This window comes from Leuciscus leuciscus (assembly GCF_965113295.1).
Source record: "Leuciscus leuciscus genome assembly, chromosome: 7".
NCBI classification, from domain to species: domain Eukaryota; kingdom Metazoa; phylum Chordata; class Actinopteri; order Cypriniformes; family Leuciscidae; genus Leuciscus; species Leuciscus leuciscus.
Window position 1 is genome coordinate 20294138 of NC_138731.1, and position 23567 is coordinate 20317704.

At 43.2% G+C, this 23567-nt stretch overlaps 1 protein-coding gene across 2 annotated transcripts; it reads right to left on the reverse strand.

Moving 5' to 3' along the window:
- Positions 1 to 2815: 2815 nt before the first annotated feature.
- Positions 2816 to 11139, reverse strand: desma (desmin a). 2 transcript variants are annotated; one of them, XM_082175721.1, is made up of 10 exons: positions 10515 to 11139; positions 8560 to 8620; positions 8330 to 8425; positions 6854 to 7015; positions 6609 to 6734; positions 4898 to 5118; positions 4756 to 4799; positions 3832 to 3935; positions 3639 to 3683; positions 2816 to 3221 (listed from the first exon to the last, which is right to left on the reverse strand). In XM_082175721.1, exons 1-10 carry the CDS (start codon positions 11063 to 11065, stop codon positions 3180 to 3182), a joined length of 1452 nt encoding a protein of 483 aa, XP_082031847.1. In that variant the 5' UTR covers positions 11066 to 11139; the 3' UTR covers positions 2816 to 3179. The 2 variants fall into 2 exon arrangements, with proteins under 2 accessions (XP_082031847.1, XP_082031848.1); XM_082175722.1 differs by lacking the exon at positions 3639 to 3683.
- Between the last annotated feature and the right edge of the window lie 12428 nt (positions 11140 to 23567).

Sequence of the window (23567 nt, forward strand, 5' to 3'; positions counted from 1 at the left end):
GGCAGATAGATGACAAAGAACACAGATGCCTTTGAGGCATAGGGTGAAACATATTAAATTGTGTGAACTAGTTTCTGGCGGGTATGCGGCAGCAATAAAGACAAAACATGCTCAAGTAGCTCTGTGATGCAAAACACAATTTTCCATTTTTGAAATAAATGCATATCCCTGCCGGGGTAGAATTCATTTACACAGATGAAAATGAAAAAGCACTTTAAAATGGATTACTGTTGTCATCCTAATATTTTAGTTGCAAATTGATGGAAAAAGCTACAGAGGTGATTTCATCTGTCTGGTCTCATTTAATCTGAGAATGTCTCGAATTGCAGTTTTTCCAAGACACAGAAATACACATTCACATCTTATCAGCTTTCGGACAGTTTTAACTAGTAAATTATTTAAACATGACATTTAAATATCTGCAAAGGCTACATTCATCTTTTAGACGGTAAAATGGCAGTCTGGTTTATGTTGACTGAGTCTCAGACAGAGAGGCTGAGCTGGTAACGCTTCTCTTTCATTTATGACTGCGTGCTCAGAATACATGCTTTCTGTGGTGGTCTAGATTCTCTTGATTAGAAGACACTATCTGTAGCTAGTTTTGCTGTGATTATATGCTCCCAATTATAGCCCATTTTGTACTTTTGAGGTCTCTGTGTGACATTTTTTGTCAAAGAATCTTCAATCCATTGACTAACAATACTAACAACCATTTTTTAAACCGGAGATAAGAAAAGACTGCGTACATGTTCATGTCTACATATTTGTGGTCCTTTGTGCAATAGTACACAACCAAACTTAAATTTAATTAGATTGTTTATATATATATATATATATATACTATTGTTATATATCTCCATATAAATGTATAAAAGGCTCAACCTGAAAATAACATTGCTGGGATGTTCCTTAAAAATGTATCAATTAATCTATATAAAATAGTTTTGATTTTCCCAGCTTAGCTGCATTCCCCTTTCTTTTCAATTGTATTTTCAAACCTTCCTTGCGCTGACAGAAACAGACATGTAAGCCTGAAACACAACATAGCCCTGGAGGTTTTTAAAGGTCAAAGTTAATGCTAATAAAAGAGTCTCATTAAGGTTATGATGATGCGTTCAGCCTGTCAGTATAAAGTGAGGTAACTGTAAGGTGAGAGTGTGAAGGTTGTTGTGATACTTGTTTGTTTATCCCATATAGAAAACTGTGGCATTGGTGCATGTTGACTAAGAGTTTTATTTGTGTCTCTAGCAGTCGTTTTGTGTGTTGGTTTCAAACACTGAGTTGAAAAATGTCGTAATGTGAGTTTGAATATCATTTTGCGTGACCTTTATAGATCTTTATAGAAACAAGTGCGCAGCCATATAGAGTTATGTCTTTGAACTTCCGTTTTTTAGGTAGTTTTGTATATTTCTATGGCATCGCTGTCGATGAGTATTTTGTTGGTGAAGTGGATTTACTTATTTGCTGAAAGTTATCATTAGCACTGTAATGTCTGAAGCGGATGTCATAACCAATGTCAGTAGAGCAGGAAGATTTTAAAAAGAGCGGTTCATTCATAAATCCGTAAGATCTTACCTTCATGCTGTGGAAATACAAACCGGAAGACAGAACACGAGCGCAGCACTGAAAAGAGATGGGGCTACATAAGGTCTATAGCCATATGAAAGCGACAATGGATAATTTATCTCAGATCTTAAAAATAAATGAAAGGTAAGAACAAACTGAACTCAGTGCGAAACAAGTGTATTTTATATGACAAAGATTGTATCAGTCACTCAGTATGTGTTATTAATTATGTTAAAATGGTGTAATAATTATGAATTTTAATATGTAGGCTATTATCTATTTCTTTTCGAGTGCATTGCCCTTGCATAGAGAGCCCACACATGCTCTTCTGATTGGCTGTGATTTTTGATTTTTGAAACAGTTTTGTCGCGCATTGCGTTTGGTGTTGCTTATGGAAGGCTAAAAGGTAAAAAAAAAACACATGCATTTTAACACGTTAACAATACGCAAACACGCGCATGAAAAATCGTAACGTTGTTACCGCGCAAACACGTCTTTAACGCATGAAATACGCATATTTTACGCGTCAAAATTCACATGTTTTTTAACCTTTTGGCCTTCCATAGTTGCTTGTCGCTGGAATCTAATCACATTGCATCTGGTTAGGACACGTGTAAAATGCACTCTAACCAGGTTTTTTTTTTTTTTTTTTTTTAAGTGTTTTCTGGAAAGGTGCGAGACATCCGATTTATTAGCCGCTATACGGAAATAACTAGACGAATATATCAAAGTGCAGTAAACTGTAAAACTGTTTGCGCGACAAACAAGCGCGTTTATAATTAAGACAATACATTAAAATAATATGGTAAAAAAAAAAATGAAATACTAGTTTGCAATATCAAGCAGCAACAAACTGTTTTGTACAGCTTAACAAAATAGAAAGAAGGAATGAGCCAGACACATTAAAATTGCTAATGGTTGCACCCGCTCTTACCTGAAAAATAATGATTAAGGCTGTTTTTCATAAATGAAAATGTAGGCCTACTGAAAATGTTACATTTAATCATTTAGCAAACTGTACATTTTAATTTTATGCAATTTACTAATATCTTTTTTTTTATTGTTTTATTTTATATTTTACATTTATATTTTGTTCCATAATGTAAGGCTATTTAATATTTAATTCACTCCGAATTGGGAAATGTTCAATACCTTTTTTTGTATATTTTGAGTGTTGTTGTCTACCCAGAAATTGACTTATTACTTCATACAATGTATGAGATTAATACAAAAGCACAGAAGCCTTCAATTTTATAAGAGGAAAATACAGTGCATTTTATTGTTGTCTTTTTGTAGAGGTGGAACACAGTTTCTCAGATTTTCCCATTATGACCCAACTACACATGCACATGAACATTCATATAAACAGAAACTCTGAGATCAACTGGCCACTTTCAGACTCCACTTACACTCGGGACAGTATTTGTATTGCGCCGTTTCGCTCGTTCTCCCTCTCGTTCTTCAGCTCACTTTCCTTTTGTCTTTGTGCGTCATCCACACATGCAGTAATGGGTCATGATAATACTGGGTGTGTGCATAAAAAGCCTGAGGCCATCTGTGAAAATGTAAGTTAGGGAAAGGGTTTCTATGTAATTCAATCTGTTTCATAGGCTTTACATGATGTCCTGCTGGTGCTGTGTGGACTCGCTGACAACCTGAAGGGATTGAAAAAAAGGGAATGATTAGAGAGAGGGTGTCTGGATAGGATACAGATGATTCACATGCTGCACATAAATGCTGGAAAAACACAAAAGTGCTTAAAAAAAGTGATACTCCATAACAAGGAACAGAGACGGTTGGGAGAGGTTTTTCTAGAAGTTAAAACAGCCCTTTTCCTGCTGCAAATCAATACTGGGCTTGTGCAAGACCCATTCTTTCATAAATGAAGTTCTCCATATGTGCTGTGCAGAAATACTTTCTGTATTATTCAGCAGAGCAGAATATTAACAGATATTAACAGTGACACATGGAGTATTCTGTTGTGCAACCCAGTGCTGGTTAATAGGGAACAGGATTTTTTTGGGAATGTGTTTGGGGAAAGGACTGTAGAAACAGGCCATGGCTGAACTTACACACTGAGCACTGAGGGCGTTCATGCCCTTACTAGTTGTCCTAGTCTAGAGTAAAATAGAAAATAATTTGGATGATAATGATTATATACAGTATATGTGCGTGTTTATGTGTATAACATGTTTTTGAGACTGGACAGTCTGTATATTCCATTAATGACAATAAGGAGGTTGTTTGTTTGTGCATGTATGTTACCTCGCCATCCCGAGTCTCAATGGTCTTGATCAGAACTGTTTTCTTAGAGTGGACTTCAGATCCGCGCTGTTGTTGTTGCTGGTGGTGCTGCTCTGGGCTTGTTTCTATTACAACAAAATACACAACCTCAGCATCATTAACCTCATCCTCACAAATACATAAATACTGCATTTGCATTACTGATATCATCATATATTAGGGTACTGATATCAGTTTAGGTACTCAAAACACAAAGCACAAGGAGACTGAAGTATTAAAAAAAATTAAATCAAAAAATGGTTTTGCCCCCCCTTGTGGTTGAAGAAGACAGGAGTTTTGCTCAACACACTTAATTTAAGGGATAGTTCATCCAAAATCGAGAATTCTGTCATCATTTACTTACCCTTATGTTCTTTCAAACCTGTATGGCTATCTTTCTACTTTCTACATTTTTGGAAGATGGGAGTTGATTGGGGTCCAAAGTTGGGTTTCACTTTATTTTGATACTCCACTTTAGATATTCAACTAACTATAAGTAGCCTAACTTTAAAACTACGTGCCAACTAACTCTCATTAGAGTATTAGCATATTGTTAGGTTAGGGTAAGTAGAATAATGTGACTTGCAAAGTTATTTATAGTCGGTACTAGAATTTCTTTTGGAGAACCATCACAATAAAGTGTTATCAGATATTAAGCAGACAGTCTACTAATACTCTTGTGACTGGTTGTTGTATTTGCAACCGTTAATTATAGTTAGTGGAATGTTTAAAGTGGGCTATCAAAATAAAGTGTTACCCAAAATAGTTTGGAACCCCCATGACTTTAATTGTGTGGACAAAAAAATTTAAATAAAAGTTCCTCTATGCTTTGCAAGAGAAATAGTCATATATGTTTCGGACAACATGATGTCGTTGGTAGGCTAGTTTCTCTTTTAAAGAACTCACCTCTGAAATTCAAGGAAGAATAAGTCTGCACAGGCAGAGAGATCCTGAAAACAAGATAAATAATAATAATATGAAATAATGTTTTGTTATATCAGTTAAGAACAATAAGCCAAATCTGTCCAAATACCTTCTATAATCTTACCTGCTCTCCTCTCCTTCCAGAAGCTTCCTGTAGGTGGCGATCTCCACATCCAGTGCCATCTTAACATTCAGCAGATCCTGGTACTCACGGAGATGGCGAGCCATCTCATCCTTCATTTTTGCAATCTCAGACTCGAGACGGGTAATGGTGTCCTGATAACCACCGGCCTCGCGACCCAGCCTTTCCTCCATCTCCCTCATCTGCCTTATCAGAGATTCATTCTACAGACAGAATGACAAAAAGGTAGAGAAAGTTCGGGGAGGGGGGGTTGGGGGGAGTTGGTATGAGTGAAACTGATGTACAGAAGGAAAAGAAAGACTGTAGTTGAGATGAACTGAGTAGAGTAATAATAAAAACTGAGGATGAACTCAGTATATTTGTAGTGATAGAGTGTGCCATTACTGTTGGTTATTTACCAAATCAAATTTACTCATGGACCACCAGGGGAAAGACTTAGTAATAAGGTGGATTCAGGTGTGCAGAGGCTGAGCTAATATTTGTTTTGGCTGGGAAATAATAATTTGGTTTAGAGCCCATGCGTGGGATCTTTAACCCTTAAACGCATAGCTCGGGTCTTTAGCGACCCGGGACGTCATTCACTACCCTCCTCTTCATTCATTTTTTTAAGTTAGACATCAAACTTCTTAGTATTCCTCAATTAATTATAAACAATATAACAAGAAAAAAAATATAAAAGAATGCCTGTTTTTCCTTTCACTTTTTCCTAAAAAATGTATAGGGTCGCTAGCAACCCGAGGAGTGTAACAGTGCAAGTATATTTTTTTCTGCACAACAACGATTGAATTTTTGATGACTGAAAAAGTGCAATTCACTTTTATTCCATAAGGTGGCAATGTCTGTTACACAATGATAAAGTGACGTTTCACTCATAGTTACCACAGGCAGAAAAGAAAAGAAAAGAATAGGAAGTATCATCAGCAAAACTTGAAATGGCTCAGAGATTTACTGCAGAGCAAATAATAGTGTCATTGTCATTTGATGGTTGATCTGGTGAGGAAGCTGTCAGCGATCAAAATATTGATTTTGAAGGTGTTGAAAATGATAGTTTCGAGAATGAGATCATGAATATGATCCAGATGCTGAATGTACTGGGAAATGAGCTCTGATGAGGACAGTGATGATGGTATAAAACATCCGCTCAAACTGAACCCTTCCAAGCTCCAAAAGGGAACAAAATCTGCTTTATCTTATTCTTCGGTAATTGTTACTCTATATCAGGAGAGTTTTATACAATCGCAACAGGTAGAGATTCATCCATCCGTGTTAGATATAGATCCGGGTCGCTCAAGATCCCAAAATGTAATAATGATTCACGAGTTCACACTTACATCAATTAAACAGAGTAAAGCTTATGCGTATTTGGCGTGCTGTCCGGGGGGAGGGCTCCGAGCTCGGAATTTTTGCCCGAACCCAGAGTACTCCCCCCGTTGTTGAAGAAGTGAGGGGATGGGGTGGTGGAGGGATGCTGTTAAACTGTCAATGAATGAAGGTAAGTTTGTTGTATATACACACACCTCTTAACTCGTTGATTGGGTTGATTAACAGAGTGTGCTCCACTCGTGTCTAATTAGGTTTGATTATCTGAATGTGCTCCACCTGTGTTTAATCATCTGAACGTGCTCCTCCCAAACTTTGTTAATAAAAACATCATTTAGCGAAACATTCATGCATTTAAGGGTTAAGGACTTACGGTGCCCTTGAGAGAGTCAATCTCACAAGTGTAGGACTGGATCTGGTGACGGAACTCCATGGTCTCCAGTTTGGATTGTCTGAGAGCATCATTATTCTTGTTTACTGCCTGGCTCAGATCTGATACCTGTGGGTGGAACAAAATAGTTTAGCTCAAACTCCTGGCTACTTTCAGTCTAGATACAAAGATCTGAATATAGCCTTTGAATTGTATGTCTGCATATTTCTAAAATCTCTGAGACAGACCTTAGACTTATACCATTCCTCAGCCTCTGCGATATTCTTGGCAGCAATACCCTCGTACTGCACGCGGATGTCCCTGAGGGCGGCAGTCAGGTCAGGCTTGGACATGTCCATTTGGACCTGTACCTGACTCTCTTGCATCTGGTTTTGCAGCTCACGGATCTCCTGAAGGAAAAGGTAAACACATAGAGTGCACTTATTTATATTGTCATTTTACTTGAAAAGTTGATGGTTGGAGCATAAAGAAAATAAGTGTCATTCTGAGAGTAAAGCAGGTATCCAACCATAATGGGAACTGTTTATTTGCATGGGAGGAATGGTGAAAATAGTACGGAACCCTATGGACCTCAGCATGGTAATGAATGAGACTATAAAACTTTTAAAAATAAAGATTCTTTATTGGCATTGATGGTTCCATTAAAGGAATAGTTCATTTCAAAAGTTCCTCAAGTTGTTCCAAACCTGTATTAATTTATTTCTTCTGCTGAACACAAGAGATGATATTCTGAAAAATGGCGGTAACCAAACAGTTGATGGACCTTATTGACTTCCATAGTAGGAAAAAAATAAAATAAATACTATGGAAGTCAGTTGGGTCCATCAACTGTTTGGTTACCGACATTCTTCAAAATACCTTCTGTGTTCAGCAGAAGAAAGAAACTCTTACAGGTTTGGAACAACTTGAAGGTGAGCAAATGATGACAGAATTTTCAATTTGAAATGAACTATTCCTTTAAGAACCTTCAATATCCATGAAACCTAGTGTTTCTTTAAACACTCTTCAAAATAAAGGTTTTGAAAGGGGGTTTTCACAATGATGCCATAGAAGAGCCATGTTTGGTTCCACAATGAACCTTTCGGTGAACAGTTCTTCAAATAACCATTTTTAGTGTAAGGAACATTTTAGAACCTTTTTTCCTCTATGAAGAACCATTTGTGCAATGGAAAGGATCCATGATTTATGATACAATGGTTCTTCATGGAACCATTGATGCCGAACAAGAATCTTCAAAGTACTTTAGATTATTCAAATCTTCTTCAACTGATCACTGAAATGTTATTTGGAGAACCCAAAATAGTTCTTCAATGGCACTGTTAAAAAAATAAAAAAAAACATCTCTGTTGTAATTGTAGGCCTTGTAAGGCCTTTTTCTTTTTCCTCACAGCTGTGTCTCAGAGAATCTGTCTCTGTTTAATTATAGGGATGCATCTGTTGCACAGCTTTACACTGCCCCCTCACTGTCAATGCGCAGCTGACACACACAGACCCACATGTGACCATTTTATCCTTGCATGTCAAATAAAAAGCAGACCGAGCATTTAAAGAACTTGACTTCAGAGCCTCGTGAGTAAAAGGTCAGTGTTCGTGCTGAATGCTGGGTATGAGAGCAAGGGAGGTCGCAGACAGAGAGATTAACAGTCAGTCACGTATATAGTCATGAAATATGTTGAGGAATGTAACTTTAGATGTATACAAACCTCCTCATGGACCTTCTTGAGGAATGCAATCTCTTCATGAAGACCCTCAATACGTCTTTCCAGGTCCAGCCTGGCCAGAGTGGCAGTATCTACATCCTACAAGAGAGCACAACAATTCCGTTTTAATCCTTCATATAATCCATCATATAAAACAATCACGTTTTATGTGTCGCTAAAGATAACTTTCTTAGACAACACTTTTCTAAAAACTAAAGATGTAAAGAACGTACAGATCTAAAGGCAGAGAGGTTGTTCTCAGCTTCTTCTTTCTGGTGGATCTCCTCTTGAAGTCTGTGGAATACAGAGATATTAGAGTCTTCATGTTAATTTGAAGTAATACATGAGGTAAATATGACTTAAAACATAGAGTACCTTCCTAAACGTTCTCTAGCCTGTTAAGCTTTTACAGTTTAATTAAGATATTTTTCTAGGACGTATATTGTCATTTGTTATAGAGGAGTTCCTACATGGCCAGAAATAGAGCTTGTTCTAATGGCAAAAGGTGCCCTGCATGTCCTCAGTCTTTAAGATATGCTGAGAGCGGCTTGTGAAGTTGTCATTCCTTCATGCGCAGAGATCAAGACGTAACATTATATTCTCACATACATGCTTGGAGTTACACATAGCTGAGGTTGGATGTAAATGTCCGACTCGTTTGAAAGAGGTATGTTGTTAATGTGGCACATATCCTGTTTCATGAATGTAATTGTTGGCAGTCAGTTGCCATCTGATATTTTCATCAGAGAGATGAAAGGAGTTCATAAATCATACCAGGCCAAAGTTGAGGGCTCTATGTGCACTAGAAAGTAATGGAGAGCTTCAATACTCAGAATGTTTTAATTGTTTTTTTGTTGTTGTTGTTTTGTTTTATACAATACTGGGTAGCCAGAACTTATAGCTATAGCTGCAAATCATATAATGAGTTCTATATAATCTGTGTCAGCACACCATCAGGCTCACTTTAAACAATGTCAATGCACAGGAATTGCTAGGCTTTAAACGGTTATCATTAATCAGTGCTGATAACGTGATATGGTTTCTGTGGGGCCCTTGAATGCAATGCGCTCAGACAGACCGCAACACACTATGAGCAAGATAAGGGTTATTTTTAGAGACGCGCATTCTCTGCAGTGCTGGGGGGTGTATTGAAGAGGCTAATAATAGCAGTCTAATCTGAGCAGTGTAATAGGAACCTGGGTCCTTTTGCAAATAGAAATAACACTCTTATACTCTTTCCAACATCATACATGAGGTGGTTACACCGGTGGTTGCTACTTTGGGTTACCATATACCCCGACATAAGTATGTTGTCTTTAACCTCTGAGGTGGTCCTGACCCATATCTTTCCTGTGTGGTCTCTGTTTCATGTTTCACTGCTTGTGTTTTACAAATGCATACCAGAAGTTTAGTAGAAATAGTAAGTAGATGTCTCATGAATGTCCTTATATAACTCAATGACATGCATGAGTTATGAGCACCATCATGACTTCCAGTTTTACACTGTGGCTTCCTCCGGGCCCCACGTATTGTATAATAAATGTCACTATGTTTCCGTAAAGTGTGCTCTTATGTAATTTGAGAGTAATAAATGAAATCACTTCAACACAACACTAGTACTGTAAGAGATATACTTTTACTATGGCAATATCCTATACCCAGCTAACAAAAATAAGCTCTAAGATTGTTTTGCTAACATTCTCATTAAGTTATGAAAACGTTATTTCTGAATGTTCTCTAAACGTTCAAAACTTTTTTTTCTTTGTTATGCGAACTTTAAGGAAACATTCAATTTTTATCATTTTGCAAACATTATGGAAATGTTCCTTTTGAATGTTCTCTTAATGTTCTGAAACCAGTAGTAACAAAAATGTTAGACAAACATCCAACTAAAGCATATCAGAACCAACATTCCATGAAGAATGTATAAATAGCATTTTTGTGATGACTTTGCATGAATGTTCTTTTAACGTTACTGGGAGAATGTTTCTTCACTACTTTGAGAGAACGTTAGCCACAGTTCTCTGTTAACTAAGTATTATCTCAAACTTCAAGGAAGATGAACACAAAGCTGTCAATCTTCATTTAGAAATATAATTTCAAATTTGAATTCAAAGTAAAGAATCTGAATGAATCGAAAGGTTTGCAAAAACCAAACATTCTCCTAAATATTTCTTGTAGTGCTCACCTCTGTTTTAGTTTCTGTAGGTCGTCGCCCAGGTTGTCTCTCTCTATCTCAATACGAGACCTCTGATTGGTCAGTGTCTCCACCTGTCTGCGCAGCTCTCTCATCTCCTCTTCATACATCTCAGCAATACGCGTGGGCTCGCGACCCCGCATACGCTCAATCTCCACCGACAACGCTTGGTTCTGCTGCTCCAGGAAGCGCACCTTCTCGATGTAGGTGGCGAAACGGTCATTGAGATGTTGCAGCTCTGCCTTCTCATTAGTGCGTGTATTGAGGAAGTCCTGGTTCATGGCGTCGGCCAGATTGAAGTCCAGCTTCTCACCAAGACCGGCATAGGAACGGACCATTTGGCCACCACCGAAGGAGCTGGATGCGCGGTGGCTGGAATAAATGGGAGAAGCGGAGCTCTTGCTCACCTCATAAACTCTGGAGGACATGCGAGAGGACCCAGAAGAACCACGGCCAGAGAAAACGGAGGCGCCCACACCAGAGCCGAAGGTACGCCGGTAAGAGGAAGCCGTCTCGGCAGAAGTTGAATACGCCTTGCTCATGACTGGTCCTCTAAGGTTTGTATGGTGTGCAAATGCTGGGTCTCTAGGACTGCGTGGTAGAATGAGGGTCAACGGCAAAGCTGGGATATATATAGTGTATCTACCACCCCATTCGCCCCCACCCACATTTTTCTATCACTGTTATCACCCCACACATTGGCCCCCTCTTGTCTCTCTCTTTTCTAAACCTCGCTTCCTCAGCTGTCATGAGGTCTGGTTTCCAGCAGCTGGGTGGAGCAAATGGATGGGGCATGAGGTGGCACAGGTCACGTCATGTAGAATGTGCTGTCATTTCTTTTGCTTCCCAGGAAGAGCTCTTGTACCACAGAACAATATTACACTGATAATTCTACATGAGGTTTTTTGCTTATTTAAATTGTCCAATATGAAAGGTTCGCCAGTTAAATTTGGATGTATTTATGATAAAGAGTAACGCTTTATTTTGATGGTCTGTTTTGAACATTCTATTGACTATAAGTAACTTGGCAATTACATGTCAACTAACTCTCATTAGAGTAGCCTGTTAGTAGACTGTCTGCGTAATATATGTTAACTCTTTATTGTGACGCTCCTCCAACAAACATTCTATTGACTAATTATCAACATGTCAACTTATTCTAACCCTATAACTCTACCAGTCTACTAATACTCTACAAAAACTCTAATGAGAGATAGTTGTAGATGCAAAGTTACTTATAGTCAACAGAATGTGTTAAATGGACCATCAAAATAAAGTGAAACCTGATAAAGTTCTTGGTAATTTTCTTTTCAATGTTAATTCCAAACTTTAGTTTTCACCTTTGCAAAAATAACAGGATACTCCCCTTTTAAACCACTCTCTTCTATTTGAAATATTATTTTAATCTGAAATTAGATTTAATTATGACATATCGTCTTCAAAGTAACGATAGAGCCCCTCCCCAGCAAACAAAGATATGTTTAGCTAAGATTCCCATCGTTATAAATTAATGTTCTCTGCACGTTAAAATGTTATTTTTATTTTTATTTTTTTATCTTGGTTATGTGAACGTTAAGGAAATATTATGTTACGAACTGCTCCGAGACACAAAGGTTGAGATCCAAATGCAGCTTTGAGTTATCCAGAATCGTAATCTAAACACAGGCAAAGGGTCAAGTACAGGAAGGCAGTCCAAACAAACAAACAAACAAACAAACAAACAAACAAACAAACAGGTAGGAGTCAAAGGCAAGAAAGGGAATCAAAGAAACCCAAGAACCAAGAGACAATGAAACCAGGGCGAATGCTCAGAGATGCAGTGTAAATATTACAAAACCTCACAGTGAATGAAAGAGTGAACCAGGCTTATATAGAGTTAACAAGGCTATAAGGAACAGCTGATGACAGTCATGGTGCCATTGCTTTGTCTCAAGATGCACACCAGTGGGTTTTTTTTTTTTTTTTTTTTAAGGCACCTTTATAAAATATAATTAAATGCCCTAATTTAACTAAGGCCTAATCCTGGCTTAATCTAAACCCTGTCTATGAAACCGGGCCAATATGATCTTGTAAAAATATGATTCCCAACTAGAGGTACAGTGCCCTCCACAATTATTGAACCCCCTGGTAAATATGATCAAAATTGGCTGCAAAAAATAAATCTGCATCGATTATCCTTGTGATCTTTCATTCAAAAAATGTGCAAAATTCTAACCTTTCATTGAAGTAAAAGAATTGAAAGTGGGGGGAAATCACATTATGAAATAAATGTTTTTCTCCAAAACACGTTGGCCACAATTATTGAAACCCTTTTATTAAATACTTTTTGCAATCTCCTTTTGCCAAGATGAGCTCTGAGTCTTCTCCTATAATGCCTGATGAGTTTGGAGAACACCTGACAAGAGATCAGAGATCATTCCTCCACACAGAATCTCTCCAGATCCTTCAGATTCCCAGATCCATGTTGGTGCTTCTCCTCTTCAGTTCACTCCACTCATCAGGTCAGGGGACTGAGACGGTCATGGCAGAAGCTTCATTTTGTGCTCCACAACAAATTTTTGTGTTGATTTTGATGTTTGTTTTGGATCGTTGTCCTGAAGGAAGATCCAACCACGGCCCATTATAAGATTTCTAGCAGAAAGCATCAGGTTTTGATTTTTTATCTGTTGATATTTGATAGAATCCACAATGCCATGTATCTGAACAAGAAGTCCAGGACCTCCAGCAGAAAAATATGCCCACAACATTAAAGATCCAATGGTATATTAAATTGTACACATGGGGTACTTTTTATCCTTGTGTTCACCAAACCCATCTAGTGTGTTTGCTGCCAAAAAGCTCTGTTTTAGTCTCATCTGACCACAGAACCCTGTGTTGTTTGAAGATCCAGTCGTGTCTGACAATTAAATTTGCTGGAATTTGTTTTTGGATGAGCGAGGAGGTTTTTTTTTTAAACCCTCCCAAACAACATGTGGGGATGTAGGGGTTGTTTGATAATTTTTTTTTTTGGCTTTCTGACCCCCAAGACTCAACTAATCTCTGCAATTCTCCATCTGTGATCCTTGAAGAGTCTTTGGCCACTCAAACTTTCATACTCGCCATGCATTAAGACAGTATAGACACACGTCCTTTTCCTGGCAGATTCATAACATCTTTAGTTGGTTATAACTTCTTAATTATTGCCCTGATGGTCAAAATTGGGATTTTCAATTCTTTAGCTACTGTCTTACAGCCACTTTCTAGTTTGTGATGCTCAACAATCTTTTGCTACGCATCAGAACTATATTCTGTGGTTTTACTCATTGTGATGGATGATTAAGGGGATTGGCCTTTGTGTTTCCTCATATTTAAACTCCTGTGAAACACGAAGTCATAGCTGGACAGTTTCATGTTCCTAGTCACCCTGGTGTACTAAAAAAGGTAAATATTAATGGGAATATACTTCAGAGATATTTTACTCGTAAAAAATTCTAGGGGTTTCAATAATTGTGGCCAACGTGTTTTGGAGAAAAACATTTATTTCATAATGTGATTTCCCCCCACTTTCAATTCTTTTACTTCAATGAAAAGTTAGAATTTTGCACATTTTTTGAATGAAAGATCACAAGGATAATCGATGCAGATTTATTTTTTACAGCCAATTTTGATCATATTTACCAGGGGGTTCAATAATTGTGGAGGGCACTGTATATGTCTTCAAGAGGGTTTTTAAAAAGATAGTTCACCCAAAAATGAAAATTCTGTCAGCATTTACTCCCCTTCATGTCATTCGAGACTTGAATGACTTTATATCTTCTGTGGAACAGAAAAGAAGTTATTTTGAATATACATATTCAATGGATATATGTCCAAACAATGAAAGATAATGGTGTCTAGTGTTATTCAGTTTCAAATGGACTCTTCAAAATGTCAAGAAAGAAACTGATACAGGGTCGGCGCCAGTGGCCGTGCGCAGACATAGCGCCTTTGCGTTCGGGCGGCCAGAGTTCGAGTCCTGGCTCGTGGACCTATCCAGATCCCATCCCCCATCTCTCTCCCACCTCGTTTCCTGTCATCTCTCTATGTCCTGTCACAATAAAAGGAAAATCACCAAAAAAACTATATATATAAAAAATAAAAATAAAATAAAAAGAAAGAAAGAAACTGATACAGGTTGAGGTCGACATAAGAGTGAGTAAATGATATAATAATTTTGGAACTATCCCTATTTTTAGTTTTGCTTTATTAAACAGAAATTACAACCTAATCATGATTAATTTTGTTACAATTTAAAATCAAACAAGAAAATCAAATAATTATAATGAATTATAAATTATTATTTATGAGTTTTATAAATTTGTGTTAGTGAGAATCCTGAAAAATGTGCTACTTTTTTTTTTTTTTTACATTAATAACATTAATGATAATGCTAAATGGTGTCATTTTATGCATATGTGAAATGTGTTTCATTTGATGTTTTTGCCTTTAAATTCCTTCAGCTATATAAAATATTATACCATCATGTGCGGGAAGCTTAATTTCCCTTTCGTCAGCAGGGAACTCCGACGCCTCGTCGGGGGAGTTCCCCTGACGAATTGGGATCACGCTAGGGAGCCAATTGCCTTCGAGAGAGTTAACAACGAGCCAATGAAAGAGAAACTGAATTGGCATGCAATATTTGCATTCCGCGGCCCGCCTACCAGCGCGGGTATAAAAGGCGGAAGTAAACATTGCGCAATGCTTATCGCCTCGGAGCCGAACAGGATTGCATTGTCTGCTGCTGTTTCCGCCTGAGAAGTTTTCTTTGAGTTTTTTCAACGAGTCTCTCTTCAGGAAGAGTCCTCTTTGGTGCCGGTGTTACAGCCTCTTCAGCGATCGCCGCTTTCTACCAGCTGTGCTTATAAAAAAAAGCCGTTTTCACGGCTGGTATTGAGTGCCCACACGGGCTTGCAGTTTCCCCGTGTGTGGCCGCGGTGGGTCCCTGTGTGCTTCGGCACTTGAAAGAGAGGTTCTCTCTCTTTCCTGAAAGAGCTTTTGCGGGCGACCTGCGCCTTTGTCTACGTGACAAAGATGTCATCTCGCCCGTGTGTTTCTGGATGCGGTAGACTTCTGTCTCAGGGTGATGGTCACAGATACTGTGTCTCGTGCTTGGGCTTAGCGCACGCAGAGGCAGCATTTGTGAACGAGTCATGTTCTCATTGTGGGAACATGACTCTGGCGGCGCTCCGCTCAAGACTAAGTATCCTTCAGCGGAAAGTTGCTGAAGGTGTCCCTTCAGTCTACACCCGATCTAGTTCGTCTGCTGGTTCAGTCCAGCAGGCGACTACTTCGGCTGTGGCTGTTGGTGAGCGTATGAGGGTTACAGTGCGGAATATCTCGCCAGGTGAAAGATCCTCACGAGGTTCCCACTCCTCAGTAGCGCCGCTGCCATCGGTGCCCCCGTTGGAGCCGCTGGAGCCGCCCCGTGCGGTTCCGGTAGTCTCCTTCGGAGCGCCACCTGAAGATGCGATGTCTATCGCTGCATCGGAGGGAGAGCGGTCATCCTCTGGTGACGAATCGGCGGGTCTACCCCCTTCGGGTGTGGTGGCCGCGCCCGAGCCGGATCCTGAGATGGCCGCTATGCTTGCCCGGGCGGCCGCGAAGGTCGGGCTCGTGTGGAACCCTCCACCGTGTCCCGAGCCTTCGCGGCTCGATGATTGGTGTATCGGGGCGGGCCGCGCTGGTTCTCAGCGTCCCGCTCCGGTCCCATTCTTCCCGGAGGTGCATGAGGAGTTGACGAAGTCGTGGACGGCACCCCTGACTGCCAGACACAGACCGACTCACTCCTCCTCCCTCACCACTCTGGATGGTGGGGCGGTGAAGGGATACGAGGGAATCCCCCCAGTGGAGCGGTCGGTTGCGATGCAATTGTGTCCGAAGACCGCTTCCACTTGGCGGGGTGCCCCTTCACTCCCCTCCCGCGCCTGTAGGTTCTCCTCCGGTCTGACCGAGAAGGCCTACACGGCGTGTGGAGAAGCCGCTTCCGCCCTGCATGCCATGGCGCTGCTTCAGGTTCACCAGGCCAAAGCGCTTCATGACATGCAGCAGGGTGGTCCCGACCCAGGGGTGCTGCAGGAGCTGCGTGTGGCGACGGACTTCGCCCTCCGGGCGACGAAAGTCACCGCACGTTCTCTGGGACGGGCGATGTCCACTTTGGTGGTCCAGGAGCGCCACCTTTGGCTTACCCTCGCGGATATGCGGGATTCAGAGAAAGCTAGATTTCTGAATGCCCCCATATCCCGAGGGGGCCTTTTCGGCGACGCGGTGGGGGACTTCGCCCAAGAGTTCTCCGCCGCCCAGAAGCAGTCTGAGGCGCTTCGGCATGTCCTGCCCAGGAGACGGAATGCTGCTGGTCCGTCTTCTGCGGCCGAAGAACCTCAGTCTGCTCGTCGCCGAGGGCGCCCTCCTGCGGCCGCTTCCGCTCCTCCTCCTGGGCAGCAGTCCAACCCCAGGAGGCGGGGTTCAGGTCGCAAGAGGGCTCCCCCGCCCGCTCAGCCGCCTCCGACCCCCAAGAAGAAGACCAAAGGGAAGAGGCGTTCCTGAGACGGGCGACCCAGAGGACCGAAGAGCTGCTCTACAGGAGGGGGCCTCTGCTCCCCTCCTTCCCCCGGAGGAGGGCCGGGTGGAGAATCCTATGTTGGTTTTTTCTGTTCCGCCGCCGACCAGCCGGTCGGTGGTACCCAAAACTTCAATAAAAGAGCAATTTCTTCCTCCTCTGGGTCATTCACGGTTGGGACTGCTGAACAAGCAGTCTCTCCCGTTAGAGAGTGGGACGGCAGTGTGCGCCACCCTTGGGTCTCGCCACTCTCAGTCCCCTCTCCCCAGCTCTCAGATAGCAGTGGCGCCACCTCGGTCACGCCACTCCTGTCTGCCGCTGGGCGGGAAGGTGGCGAGACCAGCAGCCGCCCTCGGGCCTTGCTCCTTGTCTCCCCCCCTTCCCTCGCCAGGCGACAGCCCGCAGCAGAACACTCTCGGGTCTTCTCTGCCGTCTGTCCCCCGGCGGAAGCAGGTAGGTGTTGTCCAAGTACACACCCAGACCCCGCTCTCGGCCGCTACAATGCCACCGGAGCCGTGTCCCTGCCTTCCGCCTCGCTGCCCCTCCGCGGGTACGCCGGCGGTGCGGGTGGGCTCGTTGCGGCAGTTTCTCGGAGCCTGGCTAGCGCTCCCGAGGCCGTCGCACTGGCTCATTCGCACCATCCGGCTCGGCTATGCAATTCAGTTTGCACGCCGGCCTCCCAAGTTCAGGGGCATCCACTTCACCCGTGTGCGTCCAGTGGATGCTCCTGTCTTGCGGAAAGAGATCGACGCCCTGCTGGCGAAGGACGCGATCGAGCCGGTCCCTCCAGCCGATATGAGGTCAGGGTTTTACAGCCCTTACTTCATTGTACCCAAGAAAGGCGGTGGGTTACGGCCAATCCTGGACCTGCGTGTATTGAATCGGGCCCTGCACAAGCTCCCCTTCAAGATGCTCACGCAGAAACGCATTTTCGAATGCATCCGTCCCCAGGATTGGTTTGCAGCGATCGACCTGAAGGACGCGTACTTTCATGTCTCGATTCTTCCCCGACACAGACCATTTCTTCGGTTTGCTTTCGAGGGTCGAGCATATCAGTACAAGGTCCTACCCTTCGGGCTGGCCCTGTCGCCCCGTGTCTTCACGAAAGTCGCGGAGGCGGCCATTGTTCCCATGAGAGAGCAAGGCGTTCGCATTCTCAACTATCTCGACGACTGGCTCATTCTGGCGCACTCGCGGGATGTGTTGTGCGATCACAGGGACATGGTGCTCCGGCACCTCAGTCAGTTGGGGCTTCGGGTCAACTGGGACAAGAGCAAACTCTCCCCTGTGCAGAGGATCTCTTATCTCGGTATGGAACTGGACTCGGTCGCCCAGACTGCGCGCCTCACGGAGGAACGCGTCCAGTCAGTGCTCAACTGCCTCAAGTTTTTTCAAGGCAAGTCAGCGGTCCCACTGAAACAGTTTCAGAGGCTCCTGGGGCATATGGCAGCCGCAGCCGCAGTAACGCCGCTCGGTCTGTTGCATATGAGACCGCTCCAGCACTGGCTTCGCGATCGAGTCCCGAGGTGGGCGTGGCAGAGCGGCACGTTCCGGGTCAAAGTCACCCCGCACTGTCGCCAAACCTTCACCCCTTGGTCGGATCCTGGGTTTCTACGGGCCGGAGTGCCCCTAGTCCAGGTTTCCAGGCATGCTGTGGTTTTCACAGATGCTTCTGCCAAGGGCTGGGGGGCCACGTACAAAGGGCATGCAGTCTCGGGTCTGTGGACGGGGCCCCAGCTGCATTGGCACATCAACTGCCTAGAGTTGCAAGCAGTACGCTTGGCCTTGTGTCGCCTCAAGGGCCTTCTCAAACACAAGCATGTACTGGTCCGTACGGACAGCACTGCGACCGTTGCGTACATCAACCGACAAGGTGGTCTACGCTCCCGTCGTATGTCGCGACTCGCCTCCCACCTCCTCCTGTGGAGTCAGAAGCATCTGAGGTCGCTTCGTGCCGTTCATGTCCCCGGGGAGCTCAATCGTGTGGCCGACGAGCTTTCACGTCGGTCCCCCCTTCCGGGAGAATGGCGACTCCATCCCCAGGTGGTCCAGCTGATTTGGCGAATCTTCGGAGCCGCACAGGTAGACCTGTTTGCCTCTCCGGACACGACCCATTGCCAGTGGTATTACTCCCTGACCGAGGGAACTCTCGGCACGGATGCCCTGGCACACAGCTGGCCCCGGGATCTACGCAAATATGCGTTTCCCCCAGTGAGCCTTCTTGCACAGACACTGTGCAAGGTCAGGGAGGACGAGGAGCAGGTCCTTTTGGTGGCCCCGTATTGGCCAACCCGGACTTGGTTCCCAGAACTCATGCTCCTCGCGACAGCCCCTCCTTGGCCGATTCCTCTGAGGAGGGACCTACTTTCTCAGAGAAGGGGCACCCTAGTGCACCCGCGTCCAGACCTTTGGAAACTCCATGTCTGGTCCCTGGACGGGACGCGGAGGTTCTAGATGGCCTGCCACAGGCAGTGGTAGATACCATCTCTTCAGCTAGAGCCCCCTCTACGAGGCGCCTCTATGCTCTGAAGTGGAACCTGTTCGTCGGCTGGTGTTCTTCCCACGGGGAGAACCCACGAACTTGCCCGATCAGAGTTGTGCTCTCCTTCCTACAAGAGGGCTTGGAGCGAAGGCTGTCTCCCTCCACCCTCAAAGTGTATGTTGCTGCAATATCCGCACATCACGATGTAGTTGATGATAAGTCCGTGGGGAAGCACGACCTGGTCATCAGATTCCTCAAGGGTGCTAGGAGGTTAAATCCACCTCGCGATTTGCACCCTGTACCCTCTTGGGACTTGACTTTAGTGCTTAGAGCGCTTCAAAGTCCTCCCTTTGAGCCTTTGCTGACAGTCGAGCTTAATATCCTGTCCATTAAGACAGCGCTCCTGTTAGCATTGGCTTCCTTCAAGAGGGTAGGAGATCTGCAGGCTTTTTCGGTCGACGAATCGTGCCTAGAGTTCGGGCCTGGCCTGTCTCATGTTATATTGAGACCCCGGTTCGGATATGTGCCCAAGGTTCCTACCACTCCCTTCGCGGACCAGGTGGTGAACCTGCAAGCGCTGCCCCAGGAGGAGGCAGACCCAGCCCTAGCTTTTCTCTGTCCCGTCCGGGCCCTCCGGGTTTATATAGACAGAACGCAAAGCTTCAGGACCTCAGATCAGCTCTTTGTTTGTTATGGAGGCCAGCAGAAGGGGAAGGCTGTCTCCAAGCAGAGGTTAGCCCACTGGCTAGTGGATGCTATCACCAGGGCTTATAAGTCCCAGGGTGAGCCCTGCCCACCCAGGTTGCGGGCTCACTCCACTAGGAGTGTTGCCGCTTCCTGGGCTCTGGCACAAGGCGCCTCGCTAACAGACATTTGTAGAGCTGCGGGCTGGGCGACACCGAACACGTTCGCTAGGTTTTATAGCCTACGTGTGGAACCTGTTTCCTCCCGAGTACTTGCTACGGCCAGTAATTAGAGGGAATAGGTGTGTCGGCTTGCGACGCCATTCCATGAGCGGATACGTGCGTCTTTTTGCTCCGTTGGTTACCCAACAAACGGCTAACCTCGGGAGATCCTCCTCCACCCCCTCCGGTGTCAGGCGTTGCGGACCGCCGGCACCAGGTCTGCTACCTTCAGTAAGGAGTTGCTAGTAGACTGGGTGCCTTTTTCTAGTGGTCCCTGCGGCGACCCATGATTGCCACGTGCAGTTCAGCCGTGTCTTCCCCTTGACAGACTCATTCTGTCGTCCCTGTTGAGTACGCTCCTCACTCCTCCGGACTGGGACTACCTTCAAGGACTGCCATATGTTTCACTACCCTGCGTGGTTAGTACATGTGTGTATTTGAGGGCCTTCCTCTAGGCTGCCTCAGCTTCCGCAGCGTTCCCCCCCAATTATTATTTTCCTTGGGGACGGGCACGCTTTCCCAGTGTTATCCAATATCCACTGATTGGGTCTTGCGGAACAGCAGTGTGATTCCCTAGCTAGCTCCCGCAAAAATTCTGGAAACTGCTGCAGGGTAGCTTAGCTGGGCGCTGGAAGGGGCCAGCACCATGGCGTTTTGGTAGGGATCCCAATTCGTCAGGGGAACTCCCCCGACGAGGCGTCGGAGTTCCCTGCTGACGAAAGGGAACGTCTCGGTTACGTATGGTAACCCTCGTTCCCTGAGTCCAGGGAACGGAGACGCCTCGTCCCGTCGCCATGTTGCTGTACCTTCGCGGAGGACTGGACACTGTTCGGCTCCTCAGCGAAAAGCATTGCGCAATGTTTACTTCCGCCTTTTATACCCGCGCTGGTAGGCGGGCCGCGGAATGCAAATATTGCATGCCAATTCAGTTTCTCTTTCATTGGCTCGTTGTTAACTCTCTCGAAGGCAATTGGCTCCCTAGCGTGATCCCAATTCGTCAGGGGAACTCCCCCGACGAGGCGTCTCCGTTCCCTGGACTCAGGGAACGAGGGTTACCATACGTAACCGAGACGATTTTAGATACATCACATCATCCTTTCAATGATGGAATGTTCTTAATTTGTTTTTCTTGTGTCATAAACTCTCATTGCACCTGGGAAATCAGAGTAATAAAACTGTGTATTTGTGTCATCAAATATATGTGATACTGAATAAGATCTCTGTTGCTCCAACCCCCATAGTCTTCCTGTTCCCCAGGCTATAACTATAGTGACCGAGAAGTTGCGATGTTACTCCACAGCTGCTGCTGTCATGGCTATTATTAGACTTCCAGTCTGAGCCCCGTCACCAGGCTGCTTTCCTAAGGGCCTCTTGGAAAAAGTGTGGACTTGATGGGGCAGAGACTCGACAATCTATCTGACTGCTGTGTGAATTACACTGTTGACATTTAAATGTAAGCATTTTGAAGATTTGTTGTAAATCAGGAACAGCACTTTAGTTATCCTGTTTTGTGTTCACAGTTTGGACCTGGCCGCACCTTTTTTGACTCAAAACATTGAATGAATAAATATTGTCATAAGGTACTTTTGAAAAATCAGCCTTCAGCTTTTCATGCTGATTGTGATCCTTTAATGTTAAATAAAACTATTTATACATCAGCTACTGTATATAAGAGGAACCAAGTAATCAGAGCCGGTCTATGAAACATTACTTTTTAGAACTATTCTACGTGGAGCAATGGTATACAAATTAGTATGTATATAACTTATTTAATCAGCTATTTTCTTTCAAGGTGAGTGTGTGTGCATGCAAAGTGGTGAATGTCATTGGTAATTAAATTTCATCATAAGAAGAATGGCATTGATTTTTGATAAAAGTATTAAAGTAGTCATTCAGCTTTGTGTGTGGGTGTGTGTGTGTGTGTGTGTGTGTGTGTGTGTGTGTGTGTGGGTGTGGCCTCACAAGCCAGGGATTGTGGGTTCGAGTCCATTCTGTGATGGGTTTCAGCAGAGACTACTATACCCTAATGGAGAATTAATGGTCCCACCTAAAAACCCTAATAATAAAACACTGCAGCCAAAACCAATGATTGTGGGAGTGTTTTCAGAAAATCTATGAAAATAATCTATACTAAATGCCTGCCAAAAGTTGTTGGCCATTTTTCTTTACATGTTGGTTGCTTGTTTGAACCTATATATATTATAAGAATTTCAACAAAAAAATGTATAACAATTTTAGAAAAATGTATCTAATTCATTGTATAAATAAATGGAATAAATATATATATATATATATATATATTCACGAACTGCAAAACAATTTGTTTATATAAATAAATAAATTGAATAAATGTATATATTAATTTCCCATAATTTGCCAAACTTGGGAAGTTAGTGTAGATGGTGGGGGAATGTGGTGTCTAAATGCCAGGACATGTGAAACCACCCATGGGTAGGGGTTATGGGGAGTGGTGGGAGTTGCCCAGGAGGTCGTCTTTCAAAAACACCCTTCTGCTGCTCTAGCAACCAACCAAACAGACATACACAGATACCAACAAGGTGAAATGCCATGTAAAAGGGGGTAAAAGCCAACATGACAAGGGGTATTGGGACGCAGTTTGAAAGATGTAAAATATGTAAGAGTCCCTTTATAAAGCATTGACCTATAGCTAGACTTAAGGGCTACATTTCATTAGACCTTCACATTTACAATCAGAACAAACCAAAATCTTTTACAAAAAAAAAAAAAAGCAAAGTGGAATGGAAAAGTTTGTTCAATTTTGGACAGTTTGTAAAAAAAATACTTTTTTTCAGTATTGTGATGGAACTAATATTTTCTTCCAAAAAACATTGTACACTATTTTAAAGCAGTCTCATTCGTATGTGTAAACTAAAGCAATACTCAAAAAAATATAATACTAGTCTGTAACTCAGAGAATGGGTGCATGAGAATCATACTGCACTGACAATATCTGAACAGTTGGTGGCACCACAGCTCAGATTATTAATTTTTTCACAGCTCAGATTAATCAACTGCACATCCTCGTAAAAATGACGTGTTTTGTTGTTACTGTCTCAATTGGT